Below are 19720 nucleotides of genomic sequence, written 5' to 3' on the forward strand. Positions count from 1 at the left end.
ACAATTGTGTTATTCAAAGCATTTCAACTGTATCTGCATTATAACTTTAAACCTAATGTTTTATATTTAAAGTTATAATGCTGACTTGCATTAAAAAAGCATTCCAACTGGGTCGGCATTATCCCGCTCATAAATGGACAACAATGTTTAAAGTTGAAGATCTGCATCTTTTTCCACCACAAGGCAGCTGGAAAGGTAATGACCATAAATATTATCATGCCGTCGGCTATTGCATTAAAATACTAAGTTTAAAGTTAAATTTACTAAACAATTTTTAAACTAGACATTGTCCTGATTAAAACAACAAGGAGGCCAGCACACATACTGTAAATCAGTTGAATAAGTGATGGGGTTGGGTCTGATATGGCGGCGGTCAGAATACTGACTGCGGCAACCAATGGTGAGAATCCCGGCAGGGGCAAGATAAGTATACTCTCCTTTCCCCAGTGCTCCCCTAACCCTCCCTTTGCGCAGCCTAACCCTAACCCACCACCATTACCACCTCTTTCCCGCAGCCTAACCCTAACTCCCATCTGATGCTAAAACCATGAAAAGCACATGATGAGAGTGTTTGTCTCTGAAATGTGGATGTCCATTAACCACATAGGATTACGCAGTCACCTTAATATTGTTTAATCAGATACTGGTACGAGATCGGTGCTATGTATCCTGCTGATGTTGTTTATGTCTTTTAAGGTTGGTTGAATTACCCGTTAGAGAAGCTAGGATTTTGGAAACGCCTAGAAGACATCATCCAGGGTGTAACTGGCGAAAAGCCTCGATCGGACGACTTAAAGTGGGCTCAGAAAGTGAAATAATATCCGGTCAGCTCACGTCATTCCTGAAACAATTGCCAACCTTTTTACAAATAAAAAGTGAAAACTAAAGCCATTAGCCAAATATGTTAAAGACTCTAATGGAAGTAACTGACTAACAAGCACAAGTATTCTGTGCTAACACCGTAAAACTCTAATCCATGGACATTCACACTCCACGCTATGAGAGACACAGGGCACGGTATGCAACTTTGTCCTCTTCATACAGCAGCTGACAGGATTTGTTTTTGTTTTGGGTTTTTTTGTAAGTTTTTTTGTAAGACCTTTCACCTTGCTGAGCCTCACATGACCTTCATGTGAGCCAGAAAAGAGGAAGATTGTACTCTTATCTTGCACTATGGAAACGCATCAGTGAAGTTAATGACATTTGTTGTATCAACATGAATCTGCTGCCCATGGAAAAGCCTAATGCAAATATGAAGAATAGTTTTTTTCATTTTTCTCCTTTTTGTTTAGTATTTCTCAGTTACGTCATGAGCTACGTGAGAAGGGCTATAGGTGCATGTTACTGAGAACAATATAGGCAGCCAGATTGTGGGCATATGGCACTTCAGTCACCCAGCGCTGTGTTCTGACATAGAAACTGATGTGTAAGGAAAGATGAATGGAACTGGAGTTGATTATCAGAGCACTGGCTGACATGTAACTCCTGAGTCACTGAAAGATAACTATATTTTTAAATACCTCCTGAATGATCATAGTGAGGGAATATAAGAGATTCCCTCAGTGATAAATATATATATTTTTAGACTAGGCAACAAATCAATAAAACTTGCAGTCGATAAGTAGCATCAGTCCTTTAAATGAAAGTGTAATTAGGTCCTTAATGCACTAGCCTGACGTAGCCGGTGTATGAGGTAAGTAATGTAGGAAGGTGATAGCTGTTGTAATGAATGTGAAGTTGGCATCTGGGCTTATTTGTATATAACACAGACTGACCAGCAATTCTACCACAATCCCATCAGTTGTTGAGCACCAGGCCATCCGGCACCTGTTTCTTCATAGGAAGCTCTGATATGCAACACACAGACAATGGCATAATGAGACTGATACCTTGACATGTTTGTGTGCCGTCTCACCAAAGCACGTGGTACTTCAGTTATAGGTTTTATTTGTTACCTTTAGGACTATTATTATTTATGTCAAAATATCGCACACTCTTATTATCATTATCTATGGCACTGAACACCTCCGATAAAGACCCTTTCAGGGGTTAATGTATTTTTACATATATGCTGCATTACTGTTGTGCTATATTCATTGGCATAAATTCATACAAAGCAGAAAGCATCCATTTTACACAGGTGTACAATTTTAGATGTCTGATCTAGGCACACCAAGCTCATTCCTTTAGTAAGCACCCACAGTGTGCTTATGGAAGTTAAAGCAGCAATCCCACATAGAAGGGTAAACATTTCTTTAAATAGCTTTAAGCATGAATCTGCTACTTTTCTTACCCTCCTACAAATTATTTATCTTTTTTTTTTTTTAAGTCACGCTTAATGGAAATAGTATATGCTCACGTACACACTCAGAATATTAGGATATAATTGAAAACAGCTTAGAGGGGTGTTTCAAAGCACCTCTGCTCTCTACATCTTGTGCCATGTGACTGGTGGCCATGGTATTATCAACAGTGTGCAAAAACTGAAAAACTGTCAATCATTAATAGCAATCTGAAGAAACAAACAAAGAGAAAAAACGCAATGTACTAAGATGTCACTTGGAGCATGCCACAGTGATTTATATTAGATAATAGAAATCAAATATGTTCATGGGATTGCTGCTTTAAATGGTTAAATGTGCCAATCTTTCTGTTTCAGTTCCTGCACTACAACCAGTGCTGGCTGAGTCTAAGAACCAGAAAGCAGAAATCTCTATAATTTCTACAGCTATCCACACAAGCTCCTGATTTCCTGGTCTGTCTTTAATGAAACTACCAGATGCCAATGCAAAACATTTAAGTAATAAGGCTATATATTGCATTTTGCATCTGATCGCTATTACCTTTGTGACTTCTGAATCATTAAATACATTTCTTCTGCTTTCTATTAATTCACAAAACCAGTATTTCCAGTTTAGGTTTAGACAGGTGGTAAAAAACCATGAATTATGTAAATGTTATCAATTCCTTATGACTCACACTGATCTAATGTGTGACTTATTAACTGAAATGGTGGCTACTAGTATCGTTTAACAACACTTTGCTTAATAAAAGTACCTAAGCTGTTAGCAAAAAAAATAATAATGTTTTATAATGAACGAATGGATGATTTAGATTTCGTATTTAGGCCTGTACGATGTTTCACCCTTCTATATTAATATATATAAAATGTAGTTAATGTATACAAGCTGACGATACTAGGTAATAGAAATACAGCTGTCTTGTAAGCCATGATAAAATTAGTTCACAAATCTGACTTTTTGGGAAGGATTTAATATAAAGTTGTAAAATTTTTAGTTTAGTAGTCCATTGCTTTCCCCATTACAGGTGATCCCAAGATTTCTGTCCTCACAGGAGTGTGCTATTCCTATGTGTGTACTGTACATGACGTCTGTAGTGATGAGCACACACTGCTGTACTTTCCTATAGACTGGTAAGAAGATAAATACAAGGAGAGTAGTTGTATGTGGAAGAGAAGACAACATGTCCAGATGCTATATTACTGCTGCTAGCCATTCGGTGACCACTACCTCCCTGCATTTCTCCTCTTTACATAAAACATTGGGACTGTCCGTGCCTGGTTGTAGCCTGTATGCATCGCTGCATGGTTACCATTTCTCATGTTACTTTGTGACCGTATGTCTAGCAACACACAATGTATACAAGGTATTCTGTATCAAGCCTCTTTGTGAAAGATTATGGTAGGGATTGATGGTAATTTTAAGGTGCTTTTTTTTTTTCTTTTCTTTATATAAAGCCTTAAAACATTAACTTTTCTGCCTAATGAGGAACTATTTTAATTTTATGTTCTAAATGTAAATATATTTATAACAAAAAAAAAAAAAAAAAGAGACCTTACTAACAGAGATTGTGGAAAACTTTGTGACTTGTATTTATTTCTATAGAAATTATTCTTCTGTTTCTGAATGGTTAATCCTCTGTGTAATAGAATTTATGAACATTAGTCGCTCATTCTAACTGGCACCAACACTGAATGTACTGTATTGAAGATGTCCCGGGATATTACCCAATGTCTTCATTCTAGACTGCAACTAAAATCCATTTAGAGTAGACCTGTAATCATTGCTCAAAATCGCTTTAAAACTTTCAATTAGTATTTCTTAGTTAACTGTATAACATTAGAAGTGACTTTGTATTTTTTGTGTGTCGTGGAATAGCCCCTGTTAGCCGGCATTCCGGCTGGCGGCATTGTCAGCGGTCAGGATTCCGGCGTCTGTCTCCCAACAGCCGGCATATCAACTGCATCCCTATTTGAATGTGTTCCCTTTATCACAAAGGGGTATTCAATTCTTGTCGGAAACTGCCATCTTGTTGGAAAGATGGCAGTTTCTGAGGTGTTCAGACCTATTCAATCCTCCCTCTGCTTTTCCAACAAGTCGGGAATTCTGACTTGTCGGAAAACACGTGTATCGGCGGATTCGCCGTGGATCCACGTGTTTTGTCGGATTTGCAGCTAAAAGCCGATAGGTTTTAGCCCGTTTCCTGTAGGATTTGGCCGCTCATTGAATACCCCCCAGAGTATTGCACATTAAAGTAGGAGGGTGAGAAATATGACAAATACATATGGTTTTTATATATTAATCCATTAATGGTTTAATGTGCACTTGAGTGTAGCACCTTTCTTAATTTCTTTTTAGTTTACCTAATTATTTTGGAGTAACATTACTGAAATATATAATATAGGGGTTCCTGTAATATTAGTCCAAGCACTTTGAAGGTAAGGTTATCACAGTGTTAAAGTAAAGAAAAATGCTATGGGTGTGGATCATTAGGTTGACCGTGTCTAGATCGACATGCACAAGAAAAGGTTGATGTTTTGTTGGATTTTTTTTTTGTGTCGTTTACTCCGTAAAATGACCGGGAACCCCAATTAGTGCACTGCATCCCCTTGCATGGCTCGCTATGCTTCGGGCAGGGTACTATTTGCAATCGTAGTCCACGTGGATGGTAAAGTATGAAAAATGATGATAATAATACAACTTGTATTGACCTTTGCCATGTCGCCCTTTTGACCATGTCGCCCTTATTGCTGTCGATCTATCATCCAAATACCCACTACTATCTTATAATCGTAAGAGAACTCGGCAATAAAAAAGGTAGCCCAACAAAGAAAAAGCAGAAAGGTAGCACATGTGCTTAAACATAAAGCATATTATTTTACAAAAAATAAAAAAAAATAAAAAAATGAGCACACTACAGGTAATTCTAATGTGTTTGCAAGATTTAACAATGTTCAAAATTAGTCTTGACAAGATGACTGGTGTTAAACAAAAAAAATTACAGACCTCTTATATTCAATAGATAACTAAATGAGAGGTTCTTACATTGGCTTCAGTAGATTGTGAAGAGATCGCCACCATATAAGCAAATATTAACCAACTATATAGTATATAATACTCCTTTTCAAATAAAGTATCAGTGTATCATTTAGCTTAAACCAGTCCTCTAATGTTCATTCTTAGGAAAACCTTTGCTAAAGAAACAACAGTGGTAAAGCAAGAAGGGGCTAACCATGGGCCTAATTCAGATCTGATTGCAGCAGCAAATTTGTTAGCAGATGAACAAAACCATGGGGGTAATTTTGAGTTGATCACAGCAGGATTTTTGTTAGCAGTTGGGCAAAACCATGTGCATTGCAGGGGAGGCAGATATAACGTGCAGAGAGAGTTAGATTTGGGTGGGTTATTTTGTTTCTGTGCAGGGTAAATACCGGCTCTTTATTTTACACTGCAATTTAGATTGCAGATTGAACACACCACACCCAAATCTAACTCTCTGCACATGTTATATCTGCCCCCCCCCCCCCCCCCCCTGCAGTGCACATGGTTTTGCCCAACTGCTATCAAAAATCCTGCTGCGATCAACTCAGAATTATCCCCCATGTGCACTGCAGGTGGGGCAGATATAACATGTGCAGAGAGAGTTAGATTTAGGTGGGGTGTGTTCAAACTAAAATCTAAATTGCAGTGTGAAAATAAGGCAGCCAGTATTTACCCTGCACAGAAACAAAATAACCCACCCAAATCTAACTCTATGCAAATGTTATATCTGCCCCTCCTGCAGTGCACATGGGGGGTAATTCCAAGTTGATCGCTGCAGGAATTTTTTTAGCAGTTGGGCAAAACCATGTGCACTGCAGGGGAGGCAGATATTACATGTGCAGAGAGAGTTAGATTTGGGTGGTTATTTTGTTTCTGTGCAGGGTAAATACTGGCTGCTTTATTTTTACACTGCAAATTAGATTGCAGATTGAACACACCACACCCAAATCTAACTCTCTCTGCACATGTTATATCTGCCCCCCCCCTGCAGTGCACATGGTTTTGCCCAACTGCTAAAAAAATTGTTGCTGCGATCAACTCAGAATTAGGCCCATGGTTTTGAACATTAGCTAACAAATTTGCTGCTGCAATCAGATCTGAATTACCCCCCATGTTCAGATGTAGGGATGAGAACACTTTCAATAAGCCTACATATGCATGAAGGTAATCCTGCTAAAATCAAAACTTTAAGCTGGTAAATAGTGAAAAGGAAATATAGTTACCAGGTAACCAGTGTGGAACATCTCTCTTGATCAAATTAGCCTGGTTTCTGCTTGGGCTTGCACAGTAACTTTTCAGAGCCGGCACAAGAAGCATGGATTTCACGAGTGCAAGTACTCTTCATAAAGTCCAGACCAAAATTAGCAAGTGTCTATATTTTATTATACACTAAAATAGCTCAGACAGAGCTTAAAAATCCACTTGTTTATTAAGACCAGGAAATTGTGCACAGTATAACAGTTACACTACGCATTTCTCTATGAATCATGTTTTATTTGTTATTCAATCTTAACAGATTATAGGTTGAAAACCTGCTGTCAGCAGTGGTTATGCTGGGAAAGACTGCAGTATCACAGCTTGGGGACGAGAGTAAAGCTTCTGCCATACCAATCACCCATAACATTAAAACAGTTGACAATGATTGTCTATTTACAATGGCATCTCTCAAGGTGTGGGATATATTAGGCAGCAAGTGACCTCAGGAAAAATTACCACACGTAAATATCTGAGAGACTTTGACAAAGGCCAAATTGTGATGACTCGGTGACTGGGTCAGAGTATCTCCAACATGGCAGGTCCTGTGTTGTGTTCTTAGTATGTAGTGATTAGTACCTACCAAAAGTGGCCCAAAGAAGGACAACCGGTGAACCAGTGATAGAATCATAGGCACCCAAGGCTCATTGAGTGAAGGCTAGCTCACAGAAGATTGTATTGTAGCAAAAATTGCTGCTAAAGTTAATGGGGGGTCATTCCGAGTTGTACGCTCGTTATTTTTCTCTGACGTCCTAGTGGATGCTGGGTACTCTGTAAGGACCATGGGGAATAGACGGGCTCCGCAGGAGACTGGGCACTCTTAAAAGAAAGATTAGGTACTACATCTGGTGTGCACTGGCTCCTCCCTCTATGCCTCTCCTCCAGACCTCAGTTAGAATCTGTGCCCGGCCAGAGCTGGATGCACTTAGTGGGCTCTCCTGAGCTCACTAAAAAAGAAAGTATTTGTTAGGTTTTTTATTTTCAGTGAGATCTGCTGGCAACAGACTCACTGCTACGAGGGACTGAGGGGAGAGAAGCAAACCTACCTGCTTGCAGCTAGCTTGTGCTTCTAAGGCTACTGGACACCATTAGCTCCAGAGGGATCGAACACAGGGCCCGACCTCGATCGTCCGGAGCCGCGCCGCCGTCCCCCTTGCAGAGCCAGAAGACGGAAGATTCCAGGAGAAAATCGGCGGCTGAAGACTCCGGTCTTCAATAAGGTAGCGCACAGCACTGCAGCTGTGCGCCATTGCTCCCACAGCACACCACACGCTCCGGTCACTGGTGGGTGCAGGGCGCTGGGGGGGGGGGGCCACCCTGGGCTGCAATTTGTATACCTTAGTTGGCAAAATGCACATAATACAGATATTAACTGTATATGTGCCTAATCCCCCGCCATAAATATTATTAAAAAAGCGGGAGAAGCCCGCCGCTGAAGGGTCGGGGCTATCTTCCTCAGCACAGCCAGCGCCATTTTCTCTTCACAGCTCCGCAGGAAGGACGCTCCCCAGGCTTTCCCCTGCAGTATTCACTACGAGAAGGGTAAAAAAGAGAGGGGGGGGGGGGGCACATAAATTTAGGCGCAAAAAGGTAATATAAGCAGCTATTGGGGGAAATTTCACTTTGTATTAGTGTAAATCCCTCTGTTATAAATAGCGCTCTGGTGTGTGCTGGCATACTCCCTCTCTGTCTCCCCAAAGGACTTTGTGGGGTCCTGTCCTCAGTCAGAGCATTCCCTGTGTGTGTGTGCGCGGTGTGTCGGTACGGCTGTGTCGACATGTTTGAGGAGGACGCTTACGTGGAGGCGAAGCAGGTGCCGATAAGTGTGATGTCGCCCCCTGCGGGGCCGACACCAGAGTGGATGGATATGTGGAAGGTATTAACCGACAGTGTCAACTCCTTGCATAAAAGGTTCGATGACGCAGCTTTGGGACAGCCGGCATCTCAGCCCGTGCCTGCCCAGGCATCTCAGAGGCCATCAGGGGCTCAAAAACGCCCGCTACCTCAGATGGCAGACACAGATGTCGACACGGAGTCTGACTCCAGTGTCGACGAGGATGAGACAAATGTACAATCCACAAGGGCCATCCGATGCATGATTACGGCAATGAAAAATGTGTTGCACATTTCTGATATTTACCCGGTTACCACTAAAAAGGGTATTATGTTTGGGGAGAAAAAGCAGCCAGTGACTTTTCCCCCATCTGATGAGTTAAATGAATTGTGTGAAGAAGCGTGGTGTTCCCCAGATAAGAAATTAGTGATTTCTAAGCGGTTACTAATGGCGTACCCTTTCCCGCCAACGGACAGGTTGCGTTGGGAAACATCCCCTAGGGTGGACAAGGCGCTCACACGCTTATCAAAAAAGGTGGCACTGCCGTCTCAGGATACGGCCGCCTTTAAAGGAGCCTGCAGATAGAAAGCAGGAGGCTATCCTGAAGTCTGTGTATACACACTCAGGTACTATACTGAGACCTGCTATTGCTTCAGCATGGATGTGTAGTGCTGCAGCAGCTTGGTCTGATTCCCTGTCGGATAACATTGATTCCCTTGACAGGGATACTATTTTGCTAACCATAGAGCATATTAAAGACGTAGTCTTATATATGAGGGATGCACAGAGGGACATTTGCCGACTGGCATCTAGAATTAATGCAATGTCCATTTCTGCCAGGAGAGTATTATGGACTCGGCAGTGGACAGGTGATGCAGATTCTAAAAGGCACATGGAAGTTTTGCCTTATAAGGGTGAGGAATTGTTTGGGGACGGTCTCTCGGACCTCGTATCCGCAGCAACAGCTGGGAAGTCGACTTTTTTACCTCAGGTTCCCTCACAGCCTAAGAAAGCACCGTATTATCAAGTACAGTCCTTTCGGCCTCAGAAAGGCAAGCAGGTCAGAGGCGCGTCCTTTCTGCCCAGAGGCAGGGGTAGAGGGAAAAAGCTGCACCAGACAGCCAGTTCCCAGGAACAAAAATCCTCCCCTGCTTCCACTAAGTCCACCGCATGACACTGGGGCTCCACAGGTGGAGCCAGGTGCGGTGGGGGCCCGTCTCCGGAACTTCAGCAACCAGTGGGTTCGCTCACAGGTGGATCCCTGGGTGCTACAAGTGGTATCTCAGGGATACAAGCTGGAGTTCGAGACGTCTCCCCCTCGCCATTACCTCAAATCAGCCTTGCCAGCTACTCCCATGGAAAGGGAGGTAGTACTGGCTGCAATTCACAAGCTTTACCTTCAGCAGGTGATAATCAAAGTTCCCCTCCTTCAGCAGGGACGGGGTTACTATTCCACAATGTTTGTGGTACCGAAACCAGACGGTTCGGTAAGACCCATTCTAAATTTGAAATCCTTGAACACTTATATAAGGAAGTTCAAGTTCAAAATGGAATCGCTCAGGGCGGTTATTGCAAGCCTGGAAGAGGGGGACTTTATGGTGTCACTGGACATAAAGGATGCTTACCTACATGTCCCCATTTACCCACCTCACCAGGAGTACCTCAGGTTTGTGGTACAGGACTGCCATTACCAATTCCAGACGTTGCCGTTTGGTCTGTCCACGGCACCGAGGGTATTTACCAAAGTAATGGCCGAAATGATGATACTCCTTCGAAAGAAGGGAGTTATAATTATCCCATACTTGGACGATCTCCTTATAAAGGCAAGGTCCAAGAAGCAGTTGTTGGTCGGAGTAGCACTATCTCAGGAAGTGCTACAACAGCACGGCTGGATTCTGAATATCCCAAAGTCGCAGCTGGTTCCTACGACGCGTCTGCTGTTCTTGGGCATGAATCTGGACACAGAACAGAAGAAGGTGTTTCTCCCGGAGGAGAAGGCCAAGGAGTTGTCCTCTCTGGTCAGAGACCTCCTGAAACCAAAACAGGTGTCGGTGCATCACTGCACGCGAGTCCTGGGAAAGATGGTAGCTTCTTACGAAGCAATTCCCTTCGGCAGGTTCCATGCAAGGATCTTTCAGTGGGATCTGTTAGACAAGTGGTCCGGATCGCATCTTCAGATGCATCGGCTGATCACCCTGTCCCCGAGGGCCAGGGTGTCTCTGCTGTGGTGGCTGCAGAGTGCTCATCTTCTCGAGGGCCGCAGATTCGGCATTCAGGACTGGGTCCTGGTGACCACGGATGCAAGCCTCCGAGGTTGGGGGGCAGTCACTCAGGGAAGAAACTTCCAAGGACAATGGTCGAGTCAGGAGACTTCCCTACACATAAATATTCTGGAACTGAGGGCCATTTACAATGCCCTAAGTCAAGCAGAACCCCTGCTTCAAAACCAGCCAGTGCTGATTCAGTCAGACAACATCACGGCTGTCGCCCATGTAAACCGACAGGGCGGCACAAGAAGCAGGATGGCGATGGCAGAAGCCACAAGGATTCTCTGATGGGCTGAGAATCACGTGCTAGCACTGTCAGCAGTGTTCATTCCGGGAGTGGACAACTGGGAAGCAGACTTCCTCAGCAGGCACGACCTCCACCCGGGAGAGTGAGGACTTCATCCAGAAGTCTTCCAGCTGATTGTAAATCGTTGGGAAAGGCCACAGGTGGACATGATGGCGTCCCGCCTCAACAAAAAGCTAAAAAGATGTTGCGCCAGGTCAAGGGACCCTCAGGCGATAGCTGTGGACGCTCTAGTGACACCGTGGGTGTACCAGTCGGTTTATGTGTTCCCTCCTCTTCCTCTCATACCAAAGGTGCTGAGGATAATAAGAAAGAGAGGAGTAAGAACTATACTCATCATTGGCCAAGAAGAACTTGGTACCCGGAACTACAAGAAATGATCTCAGAGGACCCTTGGCCTCTGCCGCTCCGACAGTACCTGCTACAGCAGGGGCCCTGTCTGTTCCAAGACTTACCGCGGCTGCGTTTGACGGCATGGCGGTTGAACGCCGGATCCTAATGGAAAAGGGCATTCCGGTTGAAGTCATTTCTACGCTGATAAAGGCTAGGAAGGATGTGACAGCAAAACATTATCAACGCATATGGCGAAAATATGTTGTTTGGTGTGAGGCCATGAAGGCCCCCACAGAGGAATTTCAGCTGGGTCGATTTCTGCACTTCCTACAGTCAGGAGTGACTATGGACCTAAAATTGGGATCCATTAAAGTCCAGATTTCGGCCCTGTCTATTTTCTTTCAAAAAGAACTGGCTTCACTGCCTGAAGTTCAGACGTTTGTTAAGGGAGTGCTGCATATTCAGCCCCCTTTTGTGCCTCCAGTGGCACCTTGGGATCTCAACGTTGTGTTGGATTTCCTAAAATCACATTGGTTTGAGCCACTTCAGACCGTGGAGTTGAAGTATCTCACGTGGAAGGTAGTCATGCTGTTGGCCTTAGCTAGGCGTGTGTCAGAATTGGCGGCTTTGTCCTGTAAAAGCCCATATCTGATTTTCCATATGGACAGGGCAGAATTGAGGACTCGTCCCCAATTTCTCCCAAAGGTGGTATAAGCGTTTCATTTGAACCAACCTATTGTGGTGCCTGTGGCTACTCGGGACTTGGAGGATTCCAAGTTGCTGGACGTAGTCCGGGCCCTGAAAATATATGTTTCCAGGACGGCTAGAGTCCGGAAAACCGACTCGCTGTTTATCCTGCATGCACCCAACAAGCTGGGTGCTCCTGCTTCTAAACAGACTATTGCTCGCTGGATCTGTAGCACGATTCAGCAGGCTCATTCTGCGGCTGGACTGCTGCATCCTAAATCAGTAAAAGCCTATTTCACGAGGGGTCTCGGCTTTACAACTTTGCCGAGCTGCTACTTGGTCGGGGATCAAACACTTTTGCAAAATTCTACAAGTTTGATACCCTGGCTGAGGAGGACCTTGAGTTTGCTCATTCGGTGATGCAGAGTCATCCGCACTCTCCCGCCCGTTTGGGAGCTTTGGTATAATCCCCATGGTCCTTACAGAGTTCCCAGCATCCACTAGGACGTCAGAGAAAATAAGAATTTACTCACCGGTAAATCTATTTCTCGTAGTCCGTAGTGGATGCTGGGAGCCCGTCCCAAGTGCGGACTTTCTGCAATACATGTATATAGTTATTGCTTAACTAAAGGGTTATTGTTATGAGCCATCTGTTAAATGAGGCTCAGTTGTTGTTCATACTGTTAACTGGGTATAGTTATCACAAGTTGTACAGTGTGGCTGGTATGAGTCTTACCCTGGATTCCAAATCCTTTCCTAGTTATGTCAGCTCTTCCGGGCACAGTTTCCTTAACTGAGGTCTGGAGGAGGGGCATAGAGGGAAGAGCCAGTGCACACCAGATGTAGTACCTAATCTATCTTTTAAGAGTGCCCAGTCTCCTGCGGAGCCCGTCTATTCCCCATGGTCCTTACGGAGTACCCAGCATCCACTACGGACTACGAGAAATAGATTTACCGGTGAGTAAAATCTTATTTTTTTCTCGCAACGGAGCGATTAGTCGCTAATGTGCAATGTCCGCAGTGCGACTGCGCCAAGTAAATTTGCTATGCAGTTAGGTATTTTACTCACGGCATTACAAGGTTTTTTCTTCGTTCTGGTGATCGTAATGTGATTGACAGGAAGTGGGTGTTTCTGGGCGGAAACTGGCCGTTTTATGGGTGTGTGCGAAAAAACGCTGCCGTTTCTGGGAAAAATGTGGGAGTGGCTGGAGTAACGGGGGAGTGCCTGGGTGAACGCTGGGTGTGTTTGTGACGTCAAACCAGGAACGAAACTGACTGAACTGATCGCTGATGCCGAGTAAGTGTGGAGCTACTCAGAAACTGCTAAGTAGTGTCTATTCGCAATTCTGCTAATCTTTCGTTCGCAATTTTGATAAGCTAAGATTCATTCCCAGTAGGCGGCGGCTTAGCGTGTGCAAAGCTGCTAAAAGCAGCTTGCGAGCGAACAACTCGGAATGACCACCAATGTTCATGATAGAAAGGTGTCAGAACACACAGTGCAGCCCAGCTTGCTGCATATTCGAAGACAAGTCTGAGTGCCCATGCTGACCCCTGTCGAAAGTGCATACAAGCATGTGCGATGTCTAATGAATCACATTTTTCATTATGTGGATGTTGGATGCATATGCGCCATTTACTTGGGGAAAAGACGTTAATTGGATGCACTATGGGAAGAAGGCAAGTGGCAAAGGCAGTGTGATGCTCTAGGCCAGGCATGTCCGAACTGCGGCCCTCCAGCTGTTGAGAAAACACATCCCAGTATGCCCTGACACAGCTTTAACCTTCTCTGACAGCAAAACTGTGTCAGGGCATGCTGGGATATGTAGTTTCACAACAGCTGGAGGGCCGCAGTTTGGACATGTCTGCTCTAGGCAATGTTCTGCTGAGAAATGTACCACCTACCTAAACATTGTTGCAGACCAAGTATACCTCTTCATTGCAACGGTATTCCCTTATGACAGTGGCCTCTGGCAGCCGAATAATGCACCCTGCCACACTGCAAAAATTGTTTAGAAATGGTTTGAGGAAAGTGTCAAAGAATTCTAGGTGATGTTGGATTCTAAATCCCCAGATCTCAATCAGATTCGGCACCTGTGCGATGTGCTAGAAAAACAAGTCTGAGCCATGGAGGTCACACTTTGTAATTTACAAGCCTTAAAGGATCTGCTGTTAACGTCTTGGTACCAGATACCATAGGGCAGGGCTGGCCAAACCGGTCCTCGAGATCTACCAACAGGTCATGTTTTCCAGGCCTCCTGGAGATCTGTAGAATTGTCAGTTAGGAATGAATGCAGCACATCTTAATTAGTAATGACGACACCTGTGCACCAGCTAGGTGGTCTGGAAAATGTGAACTGTTGGTAGATCTCGAGGACCGGTTTGGCCAGCCCTGCCATAGGGCATGTTCAGAGGTGTTATGGAGACCGTGCCTTGATGTGTTAGAGTGGTTTTGGCAGTACAAAGAGGACCTGTCTACACAATATTAGGCAGGTGCTGATGGGTAAATGTATGTGTATGCTTTTATATACAGTGTGTGTGTGTATATATAGGTACACTATATGGAAACAAGTATGACTGTAAATACATGGTCTTCAAAAACTATATGGAGTTGGTCCCCCTTCACAGCCCACTCTCTTTTTTGGAGTGTTTCTGTGGGAACTTGTACCTAGTCATTCTATAAAGAATTTATAAAGTCAGGCACGGATGTTGGACAAGTAGGCCTGGCACGCAAATTCCATTCCAGTCCATCCCAAAGGTGCTCGATGGGGTTGTGGTCAGGGTTTTCTGCGGGCCAGTCAAATTCTTTCACACTGAACTCATCAAACCATGGCCCTCAGTCCAAGTTGTTCGCTGGTTAGCGGCTTTTAGCAGCATTGCACACGCTAGGCCGCCGCCCTCTGGGAGTGTATCTTAGCTTAGCAGAATTGATACTAAATAATTCTTTGCAGTTTCTGAGTAGCTCCAGACCTACTCACAGATTGCGATCAGCTCAGTCCGTTTAGTTCCTGGTTTGACGTCATAAACATGCCCTGCGTTCGGCCAGCCACTCCCCCGTTTCTCCAGACACTCCCGCGTTTTTTTAGCACACTCCTGGAAAACGCTCAGGTACCACCCAGAAACACCCATTTCCTGTCAATCATTCACCGATCAGCAGTGTGACTGAAAATTGTTGTTCGAACACCAGCAAATCTACTAAGTTTTGTGTTAAATAACTTAGCGCATGCGCTCTGTGAACCATGCGCAGTTAGCAACAAATCGCAGCATAGCGAAAATCGGCAACGAGCGATCAATTCGGAATGACCCCCCATGTCTTTATAGTTCTTGCTTTGTGCACTGGGGCCCAGTCAAGTTGTAGAAAAGGCAGGTACTTATCCAACTCATGACAGGAACAGACTACAGCGAATAGTAGGGGGCAGCGGAAAAAATCATAGGGACAAATCTGGCGATTGAATATATCGGGCAAGGGTTACTAAGCGGGCGGAAAGGATCATTGGTGATCACTCCCACCCCGCTCACGGCATGTTCAGAAGGCTGCCGTCAGGGAGGCGGTACGGCTCGCAACTGGTGAGAACCGCCAGACACAGGAACAGTTTTTTTCCCCAAGCAACTGCCCTAATAAATTCTATGGGCACCTAGCTCATTCCATTTGCAATTCAACCTGGCACATGTATCTACGTACCTATCATGCTGCTATTCCCCATGTGTGTTTTGGTCTTGTTATGTATGTATACTGTCTGAGAGCGGTGGCTATTGGAAACAAATTCCTTGTGTATTGTGCACTGATATACTTGGCAATAAAGTGATTCTGATTCTGATCATGCAGTACCATCAGGGAGGCATCGGATTGACTCCAAATTTATTCTGCAACAAGACAATGACCCCAATCATACAGCGAATATCATTAAGAACTATTTCTTCAGTGGGGTACACTGGTATTCCACAGGGAATAACATCGGGGTGTAGAGTTGGATCTTGATCTGAGGCACCAACAGGCTAAAGGTTTGACTGTTCCCAGGATGCACTGCACCGCCACCTCTATAACCCTGCCTCCAGGCACTGGAGCTCAGTTTGTAAGTTGGTGCCTGCAGTCAGGTCACTTAACAGGTGGGGCTGCGCTAGGCAGCACTGAAAAGAGCTTTTTTTTCTGCGGGGTACACTGGGCTCCATAAGGATTAACATCGGGGTGTAGAGTAGGATCTTGATCCGAGGCACCAACAGGCTCAAAGCTTTTGATTGTTCCCAAGGTGCACAGCGCCGCCTCCTCTATAACCCCGCCTCCATGCACAGGGAGCTCAGTTGTAAGTTGGTGCCATGCAGTATGCAGGCACTTAACAGGAGGCTGCCTTAGGCAGCCTATTCAGAGCTTCATTTTAACAGAAAAGAAGAAGATTCTTGTACAAGAAGACTACTGGACTGCTGCAGGCAAAGTCTCAGACTTCCCTGCGTGCAGCTCCCATCACCCCCAGCGGCGATGTATATTCCCGCGCCCTGGTTGTTGGGTCACTGCAGCGGAGGCGCCGGTTTCCTCTAAAAGTGAGTCACACATACTCCGCCGTCTCCCGGATCGCTGGGCCGCAGACAAGGGGGGTAAGGGGCTCCTGTGCCGCACTTTACCGCGATCCAGCACGGCCGTAGGAAGCGGGTTTGCGCGCGCGCGCTGGTGTGGACACTGAATACTGGGCAGCCGCTCCACTAGCCACCAGGGTCGAATCAGGGCACAGGTCAGGGGGATATTTTATTATAACATTCTGTTTTTACACTGCCCGCAAGCAAGGAGATGCCAGCAGAGGGAGCAGGTCGGACCTGAGGCCCCTCCCCCCAGCCCCAGGGCGCCATTTCAGCAATATTCCCGCCCTGGAGCTGCCTCCCTCTCCCTCACTCCCAGTCAGCAGCGATTACAGACAGAGCCTTGCTGTTCCTGGGACTGCTAGGGCAAATCCTCCTCTATGGAACCGCCTGATTGCCAGTGCTGTGCTTCCTACAGGACACTTAAGTATTCTACCTGTCACTGGGACAGTGTTAGTTAAGAAAGAGTGCATACATTCAGGGTTGTGTGGTACAAACGCCCTGTGATATACTGTACATCCAGTGTTTACTGTGCATTGTTATATCTTTTGTCATATAGCCATACTGAGTATTACTTTGTATTGCTGGTGCAGTGTAGTTTATGGTACATCATTTCTGCATGGTACGCTTGTGACTATATATGTGTGTGTGCATGTAGCTGCTGCGTGGTTGCCTTATTGCAGGGTATTTCACTCAGTGGGCTATTCCTATATTACTATACCTAAGGGGGCCAAGTGTTTAATATAGGATTGTATCACAAGTTATACTGACGGTTTATTTTTACTTGTGATTTATAGTCACCATATAATCTATATCTCTTAAACTCTCGGTCTGTGCTATATTAGGCACCCTTTCTGAGAGTTCTTGCTAGGTATAGTGCTGCTACACTTTGTACCAGGTTGCCCATTATTGTGCACATAGTTATGTCTGCTACACGTGGCAACGTTGTTAGGGGCTTCTCTCACACTGCGTGGTAGTGATGCCACGTACGTACTGGAGGATAATATGGCAGCTGAAAGTTCAGGTTCCATGGGTCAGTAGCACCTGGGGCATCACAAGACCCTCCTTGGGCTACATTTTCCACATTGTTAAACACGCTTGTGACTAAATTAACGCCCCCTGTGGGACCACCTGTGCCACTGCCACAGTTTATGGTACCTGCTGTGAACCCGCCTTGGGCGGATCAGCTTTCCACTCAGTTACAGCATTTGAACCGATCTATGACTAAATCTAAGTATCACTCTCGCCCGCATAAGACTAAGTCGTCTTCTAAACGGGCCATTACCTCCTCCCAATCCACTGCTATTCCAGACACGTCCTCTGACGAGGACGGTGCGTATACTGACCCCGCGGACACTGACGCTGATGTTTCGGATGGGGAAGGGAAGTCATTGATGAATGTCCCGGATTTGATTGATGCAATACGGCTCATTCTTCGGGTGTCTGATGATTCTGAGCCTGAGACTGTCTCCAAGAAACCGGATAGGTTTAAACGTAAGAAGTAGTGATGAGCGGGTTCGGTTCGTCGGACTCCGAACCCCCCCGAACTTCACCCATTTTACACGGTTCCGAGGCAGATTCGAATCTTCCCGCCTTGCTCGGTTAACTCGAGCGCGCCCGAACGTCATCATCCCGCTGTCGGATTCTCGCGAGATTCGGATTCTATATAAGGAGCCGCGCGTCGCAGCCATTTTTCACTCGTGCATTGGAAATGATAGTGAGAGGACGTGGCTGGCGTCCTCTCAGTTTTATTCAGGTGGCTGTAAATATCTGTGCTCACTGCTTTATTGTGGGGACTGGGGACCAGCAGTATTATATAGGAGGAATACAGTGCAGAGTTTTGCTGACCAGTGACCATCAGTATTATACGTTCTCTGCCTGAAAAACGCTCCATATCTGTGCTCAGTGTGCTGCATATATCTGTGCTCACACTGCTTTATTGTGGGGACTGGGGACCAGCAGTATTATATAGGAGGAGTACAGTGCAGAGTTTTGCTGACCAGTGACCACCAGTATTATACGTTCTCTGCCTGAAAAACGCTCCATATCTGTGCTCAGTGTGCTGCATATATCTGTGCTTACACTGCTTTATTGTGGGGACTGGGGACTAGCAGTATTATATAGGAGGAGTACAGTGCAGAGTTTTGCTGACCAGTGACCACCAGTATTATACGTTCTCTGCCTGAAAAACGCTCCATATCTGTGCTGCATTGTAGAATATAGTAGGAGTACAGTGCATAATTTTGCTGACCACCAGTATATAATATATAGGAGTACGGTACAGAAGGCCACTGCTCTACCTACCTCTGTGTCGTCAAGTATACTATCCATCCATACCTGTGGTGCATTTCAGTTTTGCACAGTTTGCTGACCACCAGTATATAATATATAGCAGTACGGTACAGTAGGCCACTGCTCTACCTACCTCTGTGTCGTCAAGTATACTATCCATCCATACCTGTGGTGCATTTCAGTTGTGCGCAGTATATATAGTAGTAGGCCATTGCTATTGATACTGACATATAATTCCACACATTAAAAAATGGAGAACAAAAATGTGGAGGGTAAAATAGGGAAAGATCAAGATCCACTTCCACCTCGTGCTGAAGCTGCTGCCACTAGTCATGGCCGAGACGATGAAATGCCATCAACGTCATCTGCCAAGGCCGATGCCGAATGTCATAGTAGAGAGCATGTAAAATCCAAAAAACAAAAGTTCAGTAAAATGACCCAAAAATCAAAATTAAAAGCGTCTGAGGAGAAGCGTAACGTTGCCAATATGCCATTTACGACACGGAGTGGCAAGGAACGGCTGAGGCCCTGGCCTATGTTCATGGCTAGTGGTTCAGATTCACATGAGGATGGAAGCACTCATCCTCTCGCTAGAAAACTGCAGTGCCACTCCTAGATGGGCCAGGTGTTTGTGTCGGCCACTTGGGTCGCTTAGCTTAGTCACACAGCCACCTCATTGCGCCTCTTTTTTTCTTTGCATCATGTGCTGTTTGGGGACTATTTTTTTGAAGTGCCATCCTGCCTGACACTGCAGTGCCACTCCTAGATGGGCCAGGTGTTTGTGTCGGCCACTTGTGTCGCTTAGCTTAGCCATCCAGCGACCTTGGTGCACCTCTTTTTT

The 19720-nt window shown here is 45.2% G+C and overlaps 1 protein-coding gene across 2 annotated transcripts in view; it reads left to right on the forward strand.

Moving 5' to 3' along the window:
- Positions 1–3502, forward strand: part of PEDS1 (plasmanylethanolamine desaturase 1) — an 87438-nt gene extending 83936 nt beyond the window's left edge. For both annotated transcript variants that reach the window (XM_063958938.1, XM_063958937.1), the window contains one exon: positions 697–3502. In XM_063958938.1, coding sequence (XP_063815008.1) covers positions 697–818 — 122 coding nt within the window. In that variant the 3' untranslated portion in view covers positions 819–3502. The remainder of the gene's footprint in view (positions 1–696) is intronic.
- Positions 3503–19720: the final 16218 nt, after the last annotated feature.

Source organism: Pseudophryne corroboree, chromosome 3 (assembly GCF_028390025.1).
Source record: "Pseudophryne corroboree isolate aPseCor3 chromosome 3, aPseCor3.hap2, whole genome shotgun sequence".
Taxonomy (NCBI): Eukaryota; Metazoa; Chordata; class Amphibia; order Anura; family Myobatrachidae; genus Pseudophryne; species Pseudophryne corroboree.